The sequence below is a fragment of the Equus caballus genome, chromosome 10, assembly GCF_041296265.1.
Source record: "Equus caballus isolate H_3958 breed thoroughbred chromosome 10, TB-T2T, whole genome shotgun sequence".
Classification (NCBI taxonomy): Eukaryota; Metazoa; Chordata; class Mammalia; order Perissodactyla; family Equidae; genus Equus; species Equus caballus.
The window spans coordinates 66544566-66565055 of record NC_091693.1 but is presented as its reverse complement, the minus strand read 5'-3'; the positions used below and the strand labels follow the sequence as shown (position 1 = coordinate 66565055).

The 20490-nt window shown below is 40.6% G+C and overlaps 1 protein-coding gene and 1 long non-coding RNA gene across 2 annotated transcripts in view; one reads left to right on the top strand and one right to left on the bottom strand.

The window, feature by feature from the left end:
• Positions 1-5313, bottom strand: part of LOC111775336 (uncharacterized) — a 17501-nt gene extending 12188 nt beyond the window's left edge. Inside the window, exons 1-2 of the long non-coding RNA XR_011422608.1 lie at positions 5109-5313; positions 4896-4997 (exon numbers count right to left, since the gene is read on the bottom strand). This is a non-coding gene — a long non-coding RNA (uncharacterized lncRNA). The remainder of the gene's footprint in view (positions 1-4895; positions 4998-5108) is intronic.
• Positions 4814-20490, top strand: CD164 (CD164 molecule). The gene is made up of 6 exons (XM_023650905.2): positions 4814-5996; positions 8833-8919; positions 10330-10401; positions 11873-11908; positions 16079-16135; positions 17944-20490. Exons 1-6 carry the CDS (start codon positions 5813-5815, stop codon positions 18108-18110), a joined length of 603 nt encoding a protein of 200 aa, XP_023506673.2. The 5' UTR covers positions 4814-5812; the 3' UTR covers positions 18111-20490.

The window sequence follows — 20490 nt, the reverse complement described above, 5'->3', positions numbered from 1 at the left end:
ACTCGGCCATGGGGCCGGCCCCCTTGGAACTTGTATTTTTTAAAAGCTCCTCAATGACTGATTAACAGGCAGATCTGGGAAACACTGGAAGCAGTCTCTCTCCTTCCTCTAAAGAGTTTCAGCCAAGCTGAGAACTCAGCTGTTTGCATGACACCTCCAGATCCTCCATGTGGGCCTTTGGATGGGTTCCTCTGGTCACAGTGGTGACATCAGCAAACGGGAGCTGGGCTTGCCACGGGGACTCTCACCAACCAGTGAAGCATGCGATGAATGAAACATACTTTGCAGAGATCCCAGTTAAAACTAATTACAAGCATGAGTCATGTAATAACCACAGCGATTCTTACTGCCAATGAACCTGTGCGTTAAGGCATTAAGCATTTTATCTGATATTGGGAAAGAACTGGGATATTTTAATGAGTGTAAGAAACTGATTCCAGCTCCCTTTGTTTTTCACTTTACCTGCAACGTAAAGATTGAACTCTGCCAACCTTCTAAAGGATGGCAAGGTCACGGTCCTTTTGTTTGCTCTCTTTCCACTTTCAGGCTGTGTAGAAACTTTAACCCCAGATCTGTATATGCGCTGGTTCCTATCACCATTTACAGGGACACAGTGATACTTCTGTATGAGAATGTCCTCTGTATTAGAATCATTTGTGTATTTAACTATGTCGCTTGGAGAAACTGATTGTTACAAAGGACCTAAAAGCTTATCCCAATTAACTCCAAATATAAGACTTCCATTTAACCAAATTGAAAGACTTTGACTTGATTAAACAGAAGGAATTCTAGATTTTTCCAAGTCCACAGATATGAGTAAAGGATTCTGATGATTTCTACAAAATGTTATGTGACCTTGCCCTAATTGCTGTGGCAAAGTCAGGTACATATGCCTTATCTTACACTAAGCCGTGTTAATAAGGGGAGTGTGGTATCTGGACATTTTTCTTATTTTGGGCAAATTGAGATAAACATTTCAAATTATCTAAAGAATTTGCCCCAAATGCAAACAGTGCTGGTCATTTGTTAATGAATGAGTAGTCCAGCAACCTCAGGATTCCATTCTCTGAGTTTCTTTTTTTTCCTTTTTCTCCCCAAAGCCCCCTGGTACATAGTTGTATATTCTTCGTTGTGGGTCCTTCTAGTTGTGGCATGTGAGACGCTGCCTCAGCGTGGTTTGATGAGCAGTGCCATGTCCGCGCCCAGGATTCGAACCAACGAAACACTGGGCCGCCTGCAGTGGAGCATGAGAACTTAACCAGTTGGCCACGGGGCAGCCCCCTTTTTTTTTTTTTCCTTTTTCTTATTCTCTGAGTTTTTACACTCTATACATATTTTAAACTCGCGTGATTGTTTTGGTCCCAGCTCTCAGCAAAGTGGTACTTGAATCACTTAACCCCTCACTTTCCTCATTTGTAACAGAACAGATAGAAGTAAAGTATTTAGATCCCTTCTGGCTCGAAAACTTGGGTGATTCTCTGAGTAAATTTGTAAAATCAGTAACAATACTATTATTTACTTTTGGACTTTAATTTCATTGGTAAACTGAGGTAAACCTATCTCATAGTGATCTGAGAATTAATTGAGATAATAGGTGAAGACACTTCTAATGATGCTTGACGCATAGCAGATAGTCAATAAAAATTAGTTTCCCTTCTGGAATGTCAACCCACCAAAACCAGTCAAGCTGCCACGGACAGAATATCATCATCATCATTTCAAGAAACATCAAGTCCCTGTTATGCTCAGTATTAGCTATTCTCACTAACATCATATTAATTTGCAATCCACTGAGTTAATTCAAAGGTATATCCTCAAAATTACAATTGATCTCTGTCACACCTAGTGATACTCTCTCCCTTATAGAAACTCATTTTTTTAACTACTATATTGATTATACTATTCACTGCTCTTCCCAAAATGGAACCACAGCTTAAACTGGCAACTCTAGTCAGTCTAGATCTCAAATTTTATAAATCTTATAAATCATAAAAAATATTTCTAACAAACTCAATAGTAACATATATGACATAAATTACAAAATTTGATATTTGATAGGGACTGTAAAAATGTGAGACCTCATAGGTTCTTTTACTTCAGCTCGAGCCTATCAAAACACAGATTCCTAGGCCTCACCCCAGTTTCTGATTCAGTAGGTCTCCAGTGGGCTGGAGAATTTGCATTTTTAACACGTTCCGGGTGATGCTGATGTTGCTGGTCTGGAGACCACATGATAATAGCCACAGGGATGTATTAAAAACACAGACATCTGAGAGACTTGTGGCATGCAGGTAGGTGAAAGAGAAAAGTTATAAAACACAAGTGTGGGGCCAGCCTGGTGGCATAGTGGTTAAGCTCATTGCTCTACTTTGGTGGCCTGGGGTTCGTGGGTTCCGATCCTGGGTGTGGAGCTACACACTGCTCATCAAGCCATGCTGTGGTGGTATCCCACATAAAAAAAAATAGAAGAAGACTGGCACAGAGGTTAGCTCAGGGCCAATCTTCCTCACCAAAAATAAAATAAAATAAAAAGCCTAAAAAAAAAAAACACTAAAATGTGACAACAGAAAAGAAAGAACAAGGAAAAATGATACGACCAGAAACTTTGATTTCATCAAGGCAGCAGGAAGTATGCAAACATTGGCCAATCAGAAGGGACAGCCACTGGAGACCTGGTGCAGGTCCTGGAGCTCCTGGCTGGGCTGCAGGTGAGCCCTCCAGCTGCTGGAGAGGCAGCATGGCAGTCCGAGGTCTGGGGGGAGGGACTGGGACACTTGGGCTGCTCAGAGCAGCGCCCTTTACCAGTCAGTAGAGAATCACCTGAATACTTTAATAACCAGAATGTCCATCTGGGGGCGTACCGGTGGAAAATCAGCTCTCCAAGACAGGATTGGGAGGAGCCCAACAGGTGCCTGGGCACAGGGGAAAGTAACAGCGAATGTGGGATATCCAGAAGCTGCCTAGGGGGGAGTTTAGCTTGAACTTGGGAGTTGTTCCTAAGGAATAAGTTAGAAAAAGGCTTACTTCTGTTTCCTGAAGGTCTGAGAGAGAACGGAAAAAGCTCTAGCTGACCCAGGGTTTGAAGGAGAAGAGAAATAAAAATAAATGTGTGTCAGGTGGTAGCCTAAAGAGAACCTAGACTGGGCTCCACGACTCCCGCACATCCCGGAGTTTGGTGGTGTTTCTACCCTGATCTTACATATATTTGTAAAACAAACAAAGAAACCAAACAAACAAAAGCTTTACAACATGTCTTGCTCGATGCAATTTCGTAGATGGTTCACTATAAAGAAGAGCAGCCATTTAGGAGGGTGGGATAGTTCTCCACAGGGTACGGTGTAAAGCAGTCTTCCCAAACTTCAACAGGTGTACACGTGTACGTATGGATCTCCTTAAAATGCACATTTTTGACTCAGGACGTCTAAGATTTTGCATTTCTAACACATTTTCAGATGGTATGGATGATATTGGTTCGGAACCACACTTTGAGAAGCTAGAGTAAAGCAGTGGTTTTCAACCTAAGGTGCAGATTAGAAACAACTGGGAAGCTTTTAAAAATCCTGATGCCCAGGCATTATTCCAGACTAATTAAATCAGGACCCAGGCATCAGTATATTTCAAAACTTCCCAGTGGTTCCCATGTTCAGCCAAGGTTGAGAACAACTGCTCTAAAGTGTACTGCTCTCCTTTGAAACCCTGGAACAGTTATCAAAGAAATATCCACAATGTGGAGAGCCTCCTAATGCGAGGATCTCTAGTACTTTACCATCAATCCTCATCATGTGTTAATACTAAGAATCTGAATATACAGTTTTAGCTATTAAGCTTTATGTATTACAATCCTTCTCTAACTTTGCTGAAATTCATTTAAATATGACACGATGTTTAATACATGTTAAAATTGTATTATAGATGCCTGTCCTTGCTCTGGAATGGTGAAAATGACTTTGGAAATCTTCCTTGATCTAGCTCAACAGAGCCACATAAAATAATGCAAAATAAGCTGGTGTTTTGCTAGTCCTAAAACAAGAGAGTGACATGCCCCCTTAGAAGGACTAACAAAAATCTGAGGATTAGAGTTGAACACCCAGATGACAAATTGTAAAACAATGGCCTCCACAATGAGGTGCGTTCATCCTATGGTGTAAACAAGATAACCAATTGGGGTATGGGAAGAAACAGAACTTCTATTATATTTTCAACCTTAAAAAAACAAAAGTTGCCTAGCGTCTTCATTTGGTCTGGGTGTCAGATGGTCATGTGCTAAATAAATACCGCGTGTGAGGTTTCCTGAGAGAGGAGCAGACGTTTCACTGTTGGAAGGCTGATGACGAGACCTCACTTACTTGGCTGCAGTCGCCTGCTGCTGGCCATAGATTGGATCATTCAAAAATCGTCAGTTTCTTGTTCACATCCGAACAAATCTCCAACTAGTGTAGTCAATAGAACAAATGTCCATAGTCATGAGGGTACAGAAGGACCCCACTGATTAGATTCTAGAGCGTTATAAAAGCTTTCAAGTTTAGGCGAAGAAAGGTAAAGCGCTTATGCAGTCATCTTTTCTGGTTTTTCAGAGCAAAGCAAATCTCGCAAAAAGTAATTAACGTTTGTGTTACTTTATTAGGATAAATTCGCCTAATTAAAATTACACGATGAATACAAATAGCTGAAGACAGACGGCATTAAGTACAGCTTTCATAACCTAATTTTTACCATTTGATATAAGCACAGGCGCACTTGTGAATATTTTTGTGAGACTGGGCATCAGATGGCGCTCACCCTTAACAAAACCCTGAGCAGTGACAGAGCATTTACAGGCATTTCGAAATCCAGCCCTGATGCCAAGCAATCGGACGTTTCGGTCAAATCACTTTACTGAGTGTCGGTTTCCTCACCTGTAAAGTGGGAGTGGGAATGGACCAGATGGATTTCCAACTCAATTCGCCTTAGATTCTCTGACTAGAGTGGTGGCGTTGACTGGCTGCTGCTACCGACGGCTGAAATGGCAAGAAATTCGGAAGTCAGGTTGGGAAAGTGCGGCAGACATAGGAAAGCGTGCGGCTCTGGCTGGAAGGCAGGAGACCGCTTTCGGCGTTTCAGCCACTCACACTACGTGGGCGGCGGAGCCCAAAGTCCTTAACCACGTGGCGTCTCCATTTCCCTAGGGAGTCCCAACACGGGGTTACGTCCAGCAAAATCGATTTCCACAAAAAAAGCCCTGGTCCTACTAAACATGGATGCAAACACCTTGGAAACGCAGGACCACAGCACAAACTTAATTCTCGCCCAGGTTCCAAGCGCACGCACGGGAACAACTTCCGCCCAGCTGGACTCAGGTCCCTGAAGCGCGTCCCCGGAGGTCACGTGGGGCCGCGGAATTTCAGCCTCGCTGGTCTCCCCTGGGGACGCCAAGCGCCACGTCATGTAGGTTGTTCCATCCAAGCCAGGGTGGGAGCCTTCACTATCGCAAGAACGAGAAAAGCCAAACTGCATCCTGTGTGGTAATCTGAGGGAAATGAATATCGTTTCCTGAGTTTTGTCCTTTCTTCGCTGTGGTACAGTCGCTTTGAGGGACAGCCTCCCTAGGTTCCCTCTCGATACCCCTGCTCACCCCACCGCGGGATTCCAGTTGGTATCGCCCGAGCCCCGCCCCCGCCCCGCCGCGACCCAGCACGCAGCGGCCGGTCCCTCACGTGACCCAGCGCGCCCCCGCAGGAGGAGCGGAGTCTCGGAAGCCGCGCCGCTGCGGCCAGAGAGACGGCCGGAGCGTCGTGAGCCGCAGCTTCGCTCGAGTCTCCGCGCCGAGGACGCGATGTCGAGGTACCCCTGCCCGCTTCTCCGGGCCGCCGCCTGCCTGGCCGCGCTGTGTGTGCTGACCGCAGCTCAGAACCCCACCACGACCCCGAACGTGACTGGGCCCTCGACTTTATTGCCCACCGTCCCGACAAGCCCGACGCCAGCCACGACCCACCCGCCGACCACCGCTCCAGTACCAGGTGGGCGCCGGCCCAGCAGGCTTCCTGCGCCCGCCCGCCCCGCCGAGCCGTCCCCCTTGCCCGCGGGGCGCGCCGCCGGGGCCGGGGCCGGGGCCGGGGTGGGCCGCGCTCGGGCAACATGGCGGCCCGTCCGAGTCCCGCCGGGGCCGGGCGCGGGGTGGCCGGTCTGGGAACGCCCTGGTGGGAAGGGGCGGCCGAGCCCTGGTGGCCCCTGGGCTGTTCCCGGTCCCACAGTGTCTCCCGCCGAGGTGCTTTTTCAAAGTGCCTCGTAATCCCCGGCGTGGCCGTGGGCTCGGCGGAGGGGACGTGGCTTCCTCCCGCGGTGGCGCTTGGGGGGGTTGATGATGGGGCGAGGCGACGCGCCGCCGAAGTTGGCGATGGACCGAACTCCCTCCGGATCCCTGGGCTCCGTCGTTGGTCCACCTGGGGCCCCTCCCCAGGGAGGCTTCTTCAGAAGTTGGGGGAAAGAGAAACTTAAAGACGTTAATGCTCAGACTTGAGTCTGAGAAAATAAGTCGCCTGATAGTTAATTACAAAGATTTTGCGCATGGGTATGGGATATACCTGAGGCTTGAGCATTTAATTAATGAAAAGTTTGCACTCTGTGCTGTGTGCAAAGAAAAGTACCCATTTGTTTACGCGGTGCTTCGCATATACCTCTTTTAGGATTTTAGGCTAAACTGGAAGAAAGGTGCTGGAACCTAGGAGGTAGACGGAGATAAAGTAACTGTGCTGGACCATATGTTTCATAGACTGGGAAGCTGGGATTGGAACCTCGGTCTGTCGATTTTCCAAAATCCGGTCAGAAACACACCTTTTGTTAAGCTGTGCACACGATTTGGAAACTGGTTGAGCCATACACGGAATCTTAGAGCAGAAATTGGCAATGCCATGACAATGCAAAAGAGGGGGAGATAAATTTGAGGTTGGAAGATGCAGAAATCCTGCATGGTTAAAATCTGCAGTCCAGTGTGATTGATTTTTCTAGTTAATGTTGGGTAAGGGATATCTGGCATCCTGACCGAGGAATTGCCCAAATCTAAGTGTTTTTACCTTGGCATCTTTTTCGGGCTGGTCATATTGTTTTACAGTGTCTTCCCTGGTTTTTGTGTTTTATAAGAGTTTAATAAAATATATAATAGGTGTAATGTTATTTGTTAGATTCAGAAAGATGTAATGGTAAAATTCAAAAATTTTTAAATCGGGAAAATAAATTGTAGTACAATAGGAAATTCTAACCACACTATTTTTAAGATGATAGAACAGAATATGTTTTATCTCCTGCTTGTTTGGCAGTTTCCTCCCAGAATTGTAGTTGTGGATTTTTTCTTTAAAGAGAAGCTTGGAAATACCACGTTAATTGCCTTTGTGTAATTGAAATGAATGCAAAGGTGATGATTTGTGTTTTCTGTGATTAGTAGTTGGATCCGCTGCAGTCTGAAAGATAGCAACTTTGGTTCATGGTAAATAACATTCACCAGGCTACCCATTCATCTTCAAGCACAAAAGATTGTAAACTAGTATTTTCCATGTGTATACGAACCTCTGAAGAACTTCTACTTTGTGATCCCCTCCCTCACATATGTCCCTGTCTCTGATAAATACTAAAGTATTGAAATACAGTGCCTCTATGCAGAACCATTTTTTAGGCACAGAGGAAGTAAATGAGAATGTTTTTTGGAGGCATCCAGCTTCTGAGAAAACAGCGCAATTTTATAGTCTATTTGTTTTTCTAGGCATTGAATTGTAATTAGCTTTCCTTGAGGTCGTGTTTCTGGGCCATTTGCCTTAGAATTATTGACAAAGACCTTCCTAACTTGTTAAATTATATATACATGAATGCAGCCCCCTCCAGATGAGTTGTCTCTTACCTTCCAGTCGTGGAGGACCCTGGAAAAAGTGGGTGATTTATGAATTACGAATCTCTGGTATTTCAGAATGGGCATCATCGGAGCTTGAGTTCAACCTGTAATAAATCTTTATTACTATTAAAAATTCCAGTGTCTCATCTGACATTTTGGGGCAGCTATTTCCCAATATGTCCTGTTGGCCTTACAGTGTTGTTTCCACTATTTTTATTTTTTTAAGGATGCTTTAAAATGCCTCAAGAAACCCTGAGTGTCCGTGAAATAGTTGCTGTAAGAAAAAGAATTGTTTAGGTACCATGAAGTACTGAATGTTCCCACGAGCTTGTCGTCTCCCCCCCTTCTCTTGAGTTGACTTCTGGCTTCATAACTCATTTATAATAATGGAGATTTCTTAGTAAGCCAGTTTATAAAGTATTTTTGTGTGTGTGGTTAAAAAGAAACCCCACATAACATGAGATCTACCCTCTTGACAACTTTTCAAGTGTATGGTACAGTATTAACTATAAGCACAATGTTGTATAGAAGATCTCTAGAACTGTTCCTCTTATGTTAAACTTCATACCCATTGAACAGGAAATCTCCATTTTCCCTCCCCCCATCCCCTGGCAACCGGTTCTATTTTCTGCTGCGGAGTTTGACTATTTTAGATACTTTGTATGGGAGAATCATGCAGTATTTGTGGTTCTGCGACTTGCTAATTTCACGTAGCATAGTGTCCTAAAGGTTCATCCATATTGTAGCATATGGCAAGATTTCCTTTTTTCATGTCTGAACGATATTCCATTATATGTGTATAACACATTTTCTTTACCCATTCATCTGTCGATGGGCTATAAAGTTTTAGCATTTCTCTGAATTATTAATTCTGGTGCTGTATGTAGTGCTAACTATTGTTTAAAAAAGATATGTAGTGTGAACTCAAAATGAAATACCAATTAATTAATTGATTTCATACACCCTCCCCACAGAAACCTGTGAAAGCCGAAACAGCTGTGTTTCCTGTTTTGATACTAGCGTTAGTAATGCGACCTGCTTTTGGATAGAATGTAAAGAAGGTAAGAAACTTTGGAATTGCTTTAATTTTGAGAATGCAGAACTGTTCTAACATTTTAAAATATACTACAGAATATTCTTGAACATTTGAAAATTATGTGAAACAGGATATTGTGCACTATTTTGCAGATCAAATACTTTTTCTTTCAAGTGCCAGTTCCTTAACACTCCTCCTAAAATCCCTTGTCTCCCGTTCTCCCCTTTAATTAATTCCTTAGACTTAATAATTAAGGCTCAATAGCTTTTAAAGGAAGAGAGATTTTAGACCTTTGTAGGAATAAGAGAGCACTACTACACTGAAATTAGCTGTGAAAGAAAGTTGTGCAATTTTCCCCTGAAAACTCTTCGCGGAAAAATGTTTGAGGCATTTATCATCTGTAGATATCCTGCTAGGTGAGCTACAAGGAGACCTTCTGACACTTTGTTGGATGCTTAGATATGGGGGAAGAATAAGGTGGGAAGAGCATTTTCCTGTGCTTTTGTTAAATTCTAAAGTTACGTTTAATTTGATTGAGGGATAAAGAGCTAGATGGAGATGCTTTGAAATGCCATCAGGTTCTTGGTAGAACCATGGGATTGCCGCATAAATTAGTCCATTTTCTTCATGTAAGATAGTTGCATTTTTTTCTTAGCAGTAAAAACAGTCTGTCAGGTTTTTTTAATATGTATGAAGAAGAAGCCAAAGCTACATGTTAATTTCTTTATTCTTAATTGAAAAATTTAAGAGTTCTGAAAATTTTATCACTACATAATAAAATTTAAAAACCTCTTTTAAAGTTAAGACATTAGCTTAATTTGGGGTTAACTTTTCCGTTGTGTAAGTCACATTTTTTAGGTCATTAAATGGAACTTGAGTGCACCCCTCTCCCCACGTCTGGCAGTATATGGGAGTTGGGCAGGTTTGGGAGATTGAATGCTGGACTGTGGGATGTGTTGGGTAAGGCTCTCCCTTACTCATCCTACCAGTCTGCCCATCCAGGAAGCTGTTTTAGAAAGGGTAGAAGACTCCAGCAGAGATCTGGAACAGAGGTCCTGCTGCTGCTGACAGGGCACCTCCCCTGTTTACTAAGCTTTTATTGCATCCTGACTACTACTCCCTCCTGACTCAGCCCTCTTTTGTGTATTCTAGCAGCCTTCCTTGTACAGTAGCCATACCACAATTCTGAGATCTAGGCGTTTCAGATTTATCTGTTTGATATAGTCACGTGGATTTTAAAAGGAAAACGTTTGGAGCGATCCTGTGTAATATTTCTAAAACAATGGGGTAAAGAGAATAAGTGTTTTGTTGGTCTGTGGACTTCTAAAGTGTTTGTGCCTGAGTTTGATTTTTGGAAGCAATGTGGAGCTTAGTAACAAAGTTGAAGATAATACGAGAGAGTGATTGGTGTTGTCCTTTTCTCACCCCCCCATAGCAAACAAAAGCTACTGTTCAAATTTGACAGTTAGTGAATGCGAGGTGGTGAACCGCACAGAATTCTGTTCCGGTGAGTATTCACATGGGCTGCTGGCACAAGTGGCCACAGAGAGGTGAGGACAGTCATTGCCTGAGGAAGCATTTGGTTTGAGGCACTTTCATAATTCTAATCTTGTTAGAAATTTGGATATGAATAGCATATTCATATTGATTGCTAAAAGGATAGTGTTTTGAATCTTGGTTTAAAGAATTGGCTATATTGTGGAATTCTGTAAGTGCAGACACCTGCTCTACTTTTTTTTTTTTTTTTTTTTGACTTTTCCAGAAATTCACTGCACTTTAGACCCTTTGTTTATTTGCATTTTACAGACCTGGACAACCTTGTCCTGGCACTTTCTTGGTTATGGTACTGGTTATTTTCAGAGTCTCCAGCATAGTTTGCACTATGGTCAAATGAATGTTCTCTGTATTTATCCATTTTCTGTACTTTAATTTGAGGAACTTAACTACTCTTTAACCTTTACTCTTTGCCCAGGAAGTAGTTAAAATTCCTAGATTAAACAGCTAATTTTTCTAACAAGATTATAAATTAATGGGAAAGTCAAACTCCTAATTTGTCACATAGATAATAATTAAATAGAGCAAAAGATTTTTCTGGAGTGTGTCACTAACCTGGAAAGACTGCCTGTAATTATTTAATTTTGGCAGGGGTTTCCCCGTCTCCCCATCCTGACATGAATTTTGTAACTGAGAATTTTATTAGTCTGAGATCAGCTACGCCCTGTGTAGACTGCATAATATGATTTAGGCAGTAAATGAACATTTTTAATATTTATTTTAATGTGTTAGAAAACACTAATAACTATAACAGACTTGTGATTTTGTGATATTATTGCTTAGAAATAAGATTATGTAAAACATTTTTAAAGACATAAAAGAAAAATTGAGTAATTTTACTTACTTCATGATGTATGACTTAGAATTCATTTCAACTATGAAGGACATAAAATCCTAAATTACAATGGTTTAAGGAGTAGATTTACCTTGCTCTCGTGGAAAGGAAGCCTGGGCTAGAGGAGCAGCTATGCACCCGTCAGGGACCAGGCTCCTTCTAGGTGTCCACACTGTCATTCCTCAAAAATGGCTGTGATTTTCCTCTCCAAGGTGAGTGCTCATGTTCCAGCCATCACTTTGGTTCCCTGCCAGCAGGAAGAGGAAGGGAAAGAGAAAGGCCCAATCTAATCTCTATCTTACAGATGCTTCCTAGAAGTTACACATGGCCACCTAGCTGCAAGGGAGGCCCCCACATGTTTTTCCTCCGGGGGGGGGGGGGGGGGGGAAGTGTCACTAAAAATTGGTGCTTCTATTTCTAAACAAGGGGAGAATGATACTGGGTTGAGAGTAGCTGTCAGTCTCTTCCACAGGTGGTACTTAACTGTAAAAATTGTAAAAGTGGTACTCTAATGACTGCAGGTTGGGAAACAGTATTGTAGACTGTGACATTTTAGCTTGACTTAAATGTTTTGTTTTTTTTAAAACAGCTCCCACTCCTACTCCATTGCCAACCAATTCTACAGGTAATACAAGATAATTGACTCCTTTCTTCTCCTTTAAGCTCTTTTGATGAATAACTTTTTAGGAGTTAAATACTTAGAAGTTGTTGGCATAATTTAAAAATTACAGACATATTTAGTCTTGGACCACAATAATTATGTTAATATGTACTGTGTGACATTGACACATAACTCCAGTGTTTCACATTCATTGACTCTGAGCAAATTTCCCATAGCTTTGCACAGAGTCCGCAAACTGCTTTCTGGGGATTTTGTGGGAATCTTGGGCAATATGGAAGCCAAAAGGACATTAAAATTCCCTGTAATTCCCATCATCCAGAGGGTACACCAAGATGTTTTCAGTGATGAAGTTCTCGTCTTTTCTGTTTGTATATCCAAATGTATTTATGAAGTTGGATAATAATGTCTGTACATTTTTGAATCATTTTCCTCTACTGTAAGCATTGTTGTGCACAACTTGACCCGTCCTGCTCGTGATTGGATGGTTGGGTCATCTTTCATTCTCCATGCAATGAACATCTTATAGGAAAATATTTGCTGTCATCTCTTGATAGGATTGATTCAAACACCACTCCTAGGTCAGAGGATATGAGTATTTTAAGACTTTCAATAGTGATTGCTTTCCAGAAAGATATGCTTTTCATTCCCAACCACAACTAGAAAGTTTTTCACCATACTTTAAACAGCGCTAGATAATATTTCCTTTTTAAAATCTTTACCAATTTGATAGGAATAGTAAATAATTAAAAAACATCTACTTCAAGACAAGTACAAGGCTAGATGATAGGGATATGGTGACAGAAGTGAGACAGCATTTTGTCTGTTGTAGAAACTATGAAAGAGGTAAGTAGGCACAGTGTGTTGGGGGATTTGTAGGAAGGTATGGGTGTTGAGTAGCATGGCATACGTGGTGGCAGCTTCCTGGAGATGTTGACTGAATCTTGAAATTACTGTGGTAAAATATGAGGAGAGCCTCCTGGGTGCAGCAGGGCGGTCCCCTGAAGGAGATGTGTGTGTACAATGAAGTTAGAGAGTTGCATTTGGAGTGTCCACTACAAGGTGAGAAAGAGTGAAGCTGGACAGTCAGCAGGTCAAGAGCCATATTGGAAAGTGCCTTTGTATGTCTTGCTGCTGATGGATTTGAAGTGTGTTGTAGGTCATGATGAGACTTGCATTTTAGTAAAATGACTTACTCTGACAGTGTGGAGAGGAGATTGGAAGGACACGAGTGAACACCGGGAGGTTAGATATCCTGTTGCAGTAACTCTAGAGAATTAATAGGGGAAGAGTCGCAGATATATGCACATAGGCTTAGGAAGTAGAAGGATAGGACTTGATGATTGAGGTGACAGGAGAGCTCTTGGCTAGAAATACAGATAAGTTAATCAGCATATGCAGTAGTAGAGTCCACTGGCGCAGCTTTTAGAGAGGAGAATAGGGCTTGAGGACCAAACTCTTGGGAACAATAAGTCTGAGGGATGGGTACAGGACTGGAGACGAAACTGAGTAGGGATGGGCAGAGAAGTGTGTCCAAGAACCGTGTGTGTGTGTGTGTGTGTGTTTTAGGTGTAGTTTTTCAGAGGAAAAAGTGGTCAAGTGCTATAACAAGGACAAGAACTCATTTTGAAAGACTTGGGCATTATGAGCTAGCTTGTACCACTTTTGTAGCCAGTGTGCACAGCTCTTCCCAACTGCACCTTCAGTGATGCCATGGCGTAGGTTGAATTACGGCTGCAGTGGAAGTAGTCTGTAGAGATCTGCGGGTGCTGCAGAGTGGATTCTGCAGAGCACACCGTGGTCTGAGTGGTAAAGTCCTGAACCTTTAGCGCTCATTAGAAGTCATTGGCTAGGAGATTGTTAAAGATTGGTGAAAGCCGAGATGTTCAGAGAAAACTAATTTACAGAAGGTGGAATGTGAACATAAGGGGAGAGAGGGAGAAACAGGTTCCCCACAATTCTTGTGGGTCCGCTTTTAATTTGTTCCCTGTGAGTCTTGATGTAGTTCTGCTTGCTCCATGCTGGGTTCTCCTGTGAACTACCATGAGTTTCTCTTTTAGTTTTCTCTCTCTCTGGGTCTGTAAAGTAGAAGGAAGCCAGGGCTTGCTCCCCATCAATGAGTGGCAATTCGTGGTTGAAGAACAAAGCTTTATATGGTCTCTTTCCCTGGCTCTGCTGAAGAGAGCAAGTGAAAAAAGAAGGGACTGTTAAAGAAACAACGAGAGTCTGACTTAGGTAGAAAGGTGTTCAGTGACGTTAATTATAATATTCTTCCACCAGTAAGAATAGTACACATATAAACATAAATACAAATATTTATAAATATATCTTAAAATAGAATGACTAAATTATGTCAGAAATATCGTGGGAAATGTTTGTAATATAGTAAGTGGAAGACAAACTGTACACGTAGTTCTAGTACGGTTTCCTTTTTTTGATAGATCCATGCCTAGAAAAATGGCCAGCAAGAGTAACGTGGTACTCTGAGTGATGGGATTACTTAAATGTCTTTACTGTATTTTCTAAATTTATCACCAATAACCATGTTTATAACCTAAGAATTATCTTTTTAAATGAAAGGAACATACAGTAGGTCAGTGGAGGTATATTCCCTAAGTAATGCCTAATTTTGAAAGTTTTGTCAATGTAATACTTTGGTCAAAACTAAAAGTGTGTAGGGGCCGGCCCCATGGCCGAATGGTTAAGTCTGTGGGCTCCGCTTCCATGGCCCAGGGTTTCGCTGGTTTGGATCCTGGGCGCAGATGTGGCACTGCTCATCAGGTCATGCTGAGGCGGCGTCCCACATAGATAGCACAGCCAGAAGGACCTACAACTAGAATACACAGCTGTGTACTGGGGGGCTTTGGGAGAAGAAGAAGGAAAAAAAGATTGGCAACAGATGTTAGCTCAGGTGTCAATCTTTAAAAAAAAAAAAAAGTGTAAATATTCTGCCTGTTCACAAAAAAAGAATTGGTTTTTACCATGTTCAGAGGGTAGAAAGTGAGCACCAGATAGCAAGTTTGTGAATTTTTTTCCATAACGTCATCAGACAAAATTAATAGTAGTGTTTTGAGATTGAAAAGAATTTGCTGTATGTTTAATTTGTAAAGTGTATTTTTTGCAGTTACACAGAATGTATAAGCAACCAAAACTTTGAAGGGATTATGAGTCTTAAAATAATCGTATCCTCTATACTAGGAATTCTGTATTAGAATCAGTCCTATCAGAGATGAGATCAGATATTTCTCTGTAAGGTGTTCATAGCATGGAGAAATGGGAGATGACCTCACTCTGCATCGAAGAGCAGGATGGGTAAAGTGTGTGTAGCAGCGCTCACAGTGAGAGAGAAAAGGATACAAATCTGTGTGGATGTACCTATCAGTATTAGTCATGTGTTATTTCTTAGTATCTGTTAGTAGTATCAATATTAACAGAAGTCTCAATATAATGCTTTACTTCCTAAAGTGTTGTCGCATTCAAACTAATTCTTCCCATGAGTGCGTTTCTTTTGAGGCATCATCAGATCGTTATTTGAAGTCACATAGTATGGGAGACGAGAGCTTACACTTGGGCTCTTGTAATCTGTGTTGGAGGAACTATGGCCCCAGGACATCTGTTCTTATAAATAGAGTTTGGTTGGAAGACAACCTGGCCCATTCATTTGCATGTCGTCCTTGGCTACTTTTTCATTACACAGTGCACAAAGCGAAAATATGTACTGTGTTCCCCTTTAAGAAAAGTTTGCCAGCCCCCTGAAATGAAGAAGATAAGTGAATCTGGATACCTACGTAAGAAATACTGAGTTGTACTTGTTTTGCACCATGACTTTAACAGTTTTGGTCTTAGAAGCAAGATTATTTATAAAGAAGCCTATAGTTCCCTCACCTACACACTAATTCTTGCCCTTCTGTGTCTTTTTGTAAACTTTATCCAGATGTATACATAGATTTTATAGTTAGATATATACATAGAGTTAACATAGATAAAATCTTATGATTGCTTAGTGTTTTTCTGGATATGTAGATATGTTAGTTAACCATTAACTGAAATTTAGCTTTTATTCTCTAAAAAAATTGAAAGTGTGTTGAAGTTGGTAGCATTATTTTAAAAAGACAGTTGCTAGATAACTGCAAAGTTTAGAAATTTAAGTTTTAATACATTTTGTTTACATTCCAGCTAAAACCACAACCCCGCCTTCCTCTTCTACAGCTTCCACCACAGCTACTACATCAGGTAATTGAGCTTTTAACTCACAGGGAGGGAGGATGTGTGTGCGGCGTTGCCTTTTACTCTTTCTACCGTTCTCTGGTTTTGTTCACGCATAGTTACGAACTGAAACTCGTCTCTTATATTTGAAGGGCTGAGATAGTAGGCTGTTAAAGAAATAAGTATAGGTTTACTGAGAGTCCTCTTCTAGTTTTTTAATGTGTGATCACATTTGGCATGACACATTAGAATTAAGTGATGTTTTCCAAAACTTTTTCAGTATAACTTGTAGGTGAAATCTAATTTCTTACAACTTAAAAATTAAATACTGATTACTGATTGGTTGGTGATTTGAGTAAAGACAATATAGCCATCCTTTACTGAGAAAGGTCTAAAAAGCCATAATCACTACCAAAGTGCCCCTTGCCCGTATTTCTTACCCATTTCTTATATTCCTTTATAACTCTTGAAAGTGCACGTGAAAATTAATTTTTTACTGATTAATGATTTGATGTTATAACCTCAGTCGTAGTTAGGCTGTGCCACAGGAGACTGAAGGCACACAGGTTAGGAACCCCTCCCTCTGTCCATCATATTTAACATGCTGCTATTTGGATTCGTTTTTTTTTTTTAAAGATTGTCACCTGAGCTAACAACTGTTGCCAATCTTTTTTTTTCTGCTTTATCTCCCCAAATCCCCCCTGTACATAGTTGCATATTTTTAGTTGTGGTGTGTGGGACACCACCTCACCGTGGCCTGATGAGCGGTGCCATGTCCTCGCCCAGGATCCGAGCTGGCGAAACCCTGGGCCGCCGAAGCGGAGCATGCGAACATAACCACTCGACTACAGGGCTGGCCCCTGTTGTTTTGATTCTGATGAATCTTTTGTGTTTTGTAGATTCTTCTGGTTTTATTCTTGTGCTCCCTTTGTCTCAGTTTCAGTGAAGCCATTCTTTCTTCACAAAAAGAAATATACAACAGTTGTAATTAATTTTGAAGCTGGGCCACTTAATATATAGCCATGTTTTACTCCTGAAAGGAATTCAAATTTTTGTGCTTTTTTTCTTATCACTAGCTAGTACTTTCTCATAATATAAAATTTGCAGAGTAAGATTTAAGATACCTTTAATAACAAGTTCTTTTGCTTGTTGGAATTATAAATTGCAGATACTTAACATTGTTTTTGTAATTTGAAAAATTGCAACTGAATTTTTATTTACCTTAAATATTTACTAAAATTCAAAAGTATGAAGTTTCAACATAAATATTAATATTTACTGTAGCAGTTAACTAAAAATATATAGTCATGTGCTGCACAGCGACATTTTGGTCAACGACAGACTGCATGTCTGACACTGGTGCCTTAAGATTAGTACTGTTCAGCCTAGATGTGTAGCAGGCTGTACCATCTAGGTTGCTGTAAGTGCACTCTGTGATATTTGCACAATGACAAATTGCCTAACGATGCATTTCTGAGAATATATCCCCATCGTTAAGCAATCCTTGACTGTAGTCTGAAGAAATTGCAGATTTTAAAAGAGCTTGACATGTTCCTGGGACGTACTTTATATACCAAGAGGATCATTCTGTCATTTTCCTATTTGAAGTTAGATAGCAGCATTGACCACTTGATAATCATTGGCTGGAATGAAGAATGGGGTTGCTAAATGCTTGTCTTCCTCAATTAAGGATAAATTCTAGCTGTAAAAACTTGAGGAAATACTTGATAGAATTTAGCACATGGCAAAAATAGAATCTCAGGTGGGTCTTGAAATTATGATAGAGAATCATGAGACTTAATAAGTATTGTTATTTTTTCTATCTCACTGAACAGGTACAACTAATACCACTTTAACTCCAACTCCGCAGCCTGCGCGGAAATCCACCTTTGATGCAGCCAGTTTCATTGGAGGAATCGTCCTTGTCTTGGGTGTGCAGGCTGTTATTTTCTTTCTCTATAAATTCTGCAAATCTAAAGAACGAAACTACCACACTCTGTAAACAGACCCATTAAATTAACGACTGGCATATAACTCACTGAAACCAAAATGCTATCTTTCAAGATGTCCCACATGGAAGACACTATTCCAAGAGCTTTAAATTTGCAAAGGATGCATATAGGATATTTTGGAGCATCGTCCTTGAAGAAAATTAGCTAAATCATTTTGCTCAACAGGAATATTTAAAATATTCTGCATGAATCCTTGTGGCTGTCTTTTCCTTTAAATGGCTGCTGCTGTGGGATTGTGTTCTCTGTTCTTGACATGCCAAATGTAACTCTGTAAGGGATGGGAAACATTGTCCTGCGCAGACAACCTCATGACTCTTTGGCAGTTTAAATTTAGTCGTTTTAAAGCCTGAAAGTTGCATTATTTTCATCCTAACTCAGGATGTAGTTTAGTCCCCAGAATTGAATAGAATGTGCCAAAGGAGAATCAGGCAGATTTTTGGCTGTCATTTCAAAATGGAATAAATTTATAAATTTAGTATCTTTAGAGTACACTGTATCCTTAGAGTAAAATTTTGTGCTTGAAAGCAGTTATTTTTTCTACATTAGAAATAAGATGCCACACAAGGAATGACATTCCCGATTGAAGAGAAATGAATAGAAAGGATACAAACCATGAAAGTGTAGCGGCTTATTGTTCATACTTGTGAAGCACCTTATGTCATTGACAAAATAAAGAACAGTGCCTTAAAAGACCGACGGGAAGGTAGGCTGTAACTTAAACGCCTGCGGTCTGTTCCTGCCCGCTAAGGTGTAGGTTGGTCTGAGGATGCAGCTTGGTGTGAGCAGAAGTGAGCCTGCGTTTAGATGCCACTCTGTTAGTATTTCATTAAAAACTTACCTACTTTACTTCAGACCTGAGTAACTTAAGCTAGAGGATGTTACGAAGATGAAAGCCTTCATATATTGAACCTCCCAGTATTTTTCTTAGGGCTGTTGAAAAGTGTAGAGATAAAATTGATTCAATTCTGTTTTCCTTTGTACTTCAAGAAAGTATTCTAACACTGTCGTAGCTTGAAAGGATTTCCACCAAGCTTTCTTGAAAAGTAACTGCTTTCATGAAGCAAGAAGCAAATAAGTTGTTTGAGAATCATTTACTGTTTAAATGAGACAATCATTTTAAGTTTTGAGACAGCAAATGTGAGCACTGTAATTTCAGAAAGTCCAAGGATTTTGGTTGATCGGATTACTGTAGAGTTTTAATGACGATCGCCCTGGACAAACAGACTGTGCTTTCTCTTCCTCCTCCTCTCTCCCGTCCTCTCTGTTTCTCGATTTCAGTTCCCATAATGTAATAAGCGTGCGTGTTTTTATGTCTTTAGCTTTCTTATGAAGCACTAGTTTTGGGGTTTAGAGGATACTTCTCCCCTGCCTGTAACACATTGGATTAGTTCAAAGGTTTAAATTAGTTTAAAATGAGCTTTTGCTTTTCTAAGTCATTAAAGTTTTTTTTTGTTTTAGTTTCTTTAGCCTATAGTGGCTGAGTTTAGCACTTGGTTTTTCAATATTTTATAGTAGGAAATGACATGTTGCTTTGGTCCATTTCATGAGCCAAAATTCCTTGCATTTAGATAATTATATTAAAGGTTCTTAAAGTGAAGATTTACTGTTTCTTTGTTACTTGCTGGTACAGCTAAACTTTGTTTTACTTGCACATTTGTATATACACCTAATGTTTTCAAGTGCCTTAATTGTTTAAAGTCTCTGGCTTCAAAGGTTTTTGGGAAAAGGTAGGTTTACCTCACGTTTTTGTGTTTTCATTAGTAGTAATATTCTAGGTACCTCACAAAAAATTTATTATGGTGCCATGGCTGGTAGCTTTTAGTGAGTGCTGCAAGATACAAGATTCATTTGAAAATATACAAAATTTCCATTCCTCCCAAAGTGGCAAAAATTAGCTACAAAAATTAGCTATAATTGTCTTTACCTAGATATGAATATCTTGGCACACTTTAATGTCAACACATGGAACAGTTTTTTTTGAAAATGTAGCTAATGAAGCTTCTCATCTTCTATAATTTTGAATACTACTCTAACAAAATCATAATACGGAATTAGATTTTGCAAGAAGAGCTCTTAAAACAGAACTCACAGCCTTTCTCCCTGTGTCTTTGGCAATGTAGTATCTTGAGCCATTGATAATTTTTGGGTTTTTTAATCCAGAAGGTATATAGAAACCTTTTCAGATTTTTCATCTGATTTGTTCACGCAAATGTAGTTCTTATCAAAATACCTTATTTTACCTTACAGATATTTGTTGCACAGGCAGACACTGCTGTATTTAGAAAGTTCTATTTCAGTTCGTTAAAAACTGCAAAACCAATCTGTATTATGTACCAAACTGATTTAAAATAAATCTACATGTTTATTGAA

Coding starts and splice junctions, on each gene's coding strand:
- CD164 (XM_023650905.2), top strand. CDS start 5,813: ATGTCGAGGTACCCCTGCCCGCTTCTCCGGGCCGCCGCCTGCCTGGCC. Junction 10,402..11,872: donor CCGCACAGAATTCTGTTCCG/GTGAGTATTCAC, acceptor TTTTTAAAACAG/CTCCCACTCCTACTCCATTG. Junction 11,909..16,078: donor ATTGCCAACCAATTCTACAG/GTAATACAAGAT, acceptor TTTACATTCCAG/CTAAAACCACAACCCCGCCT.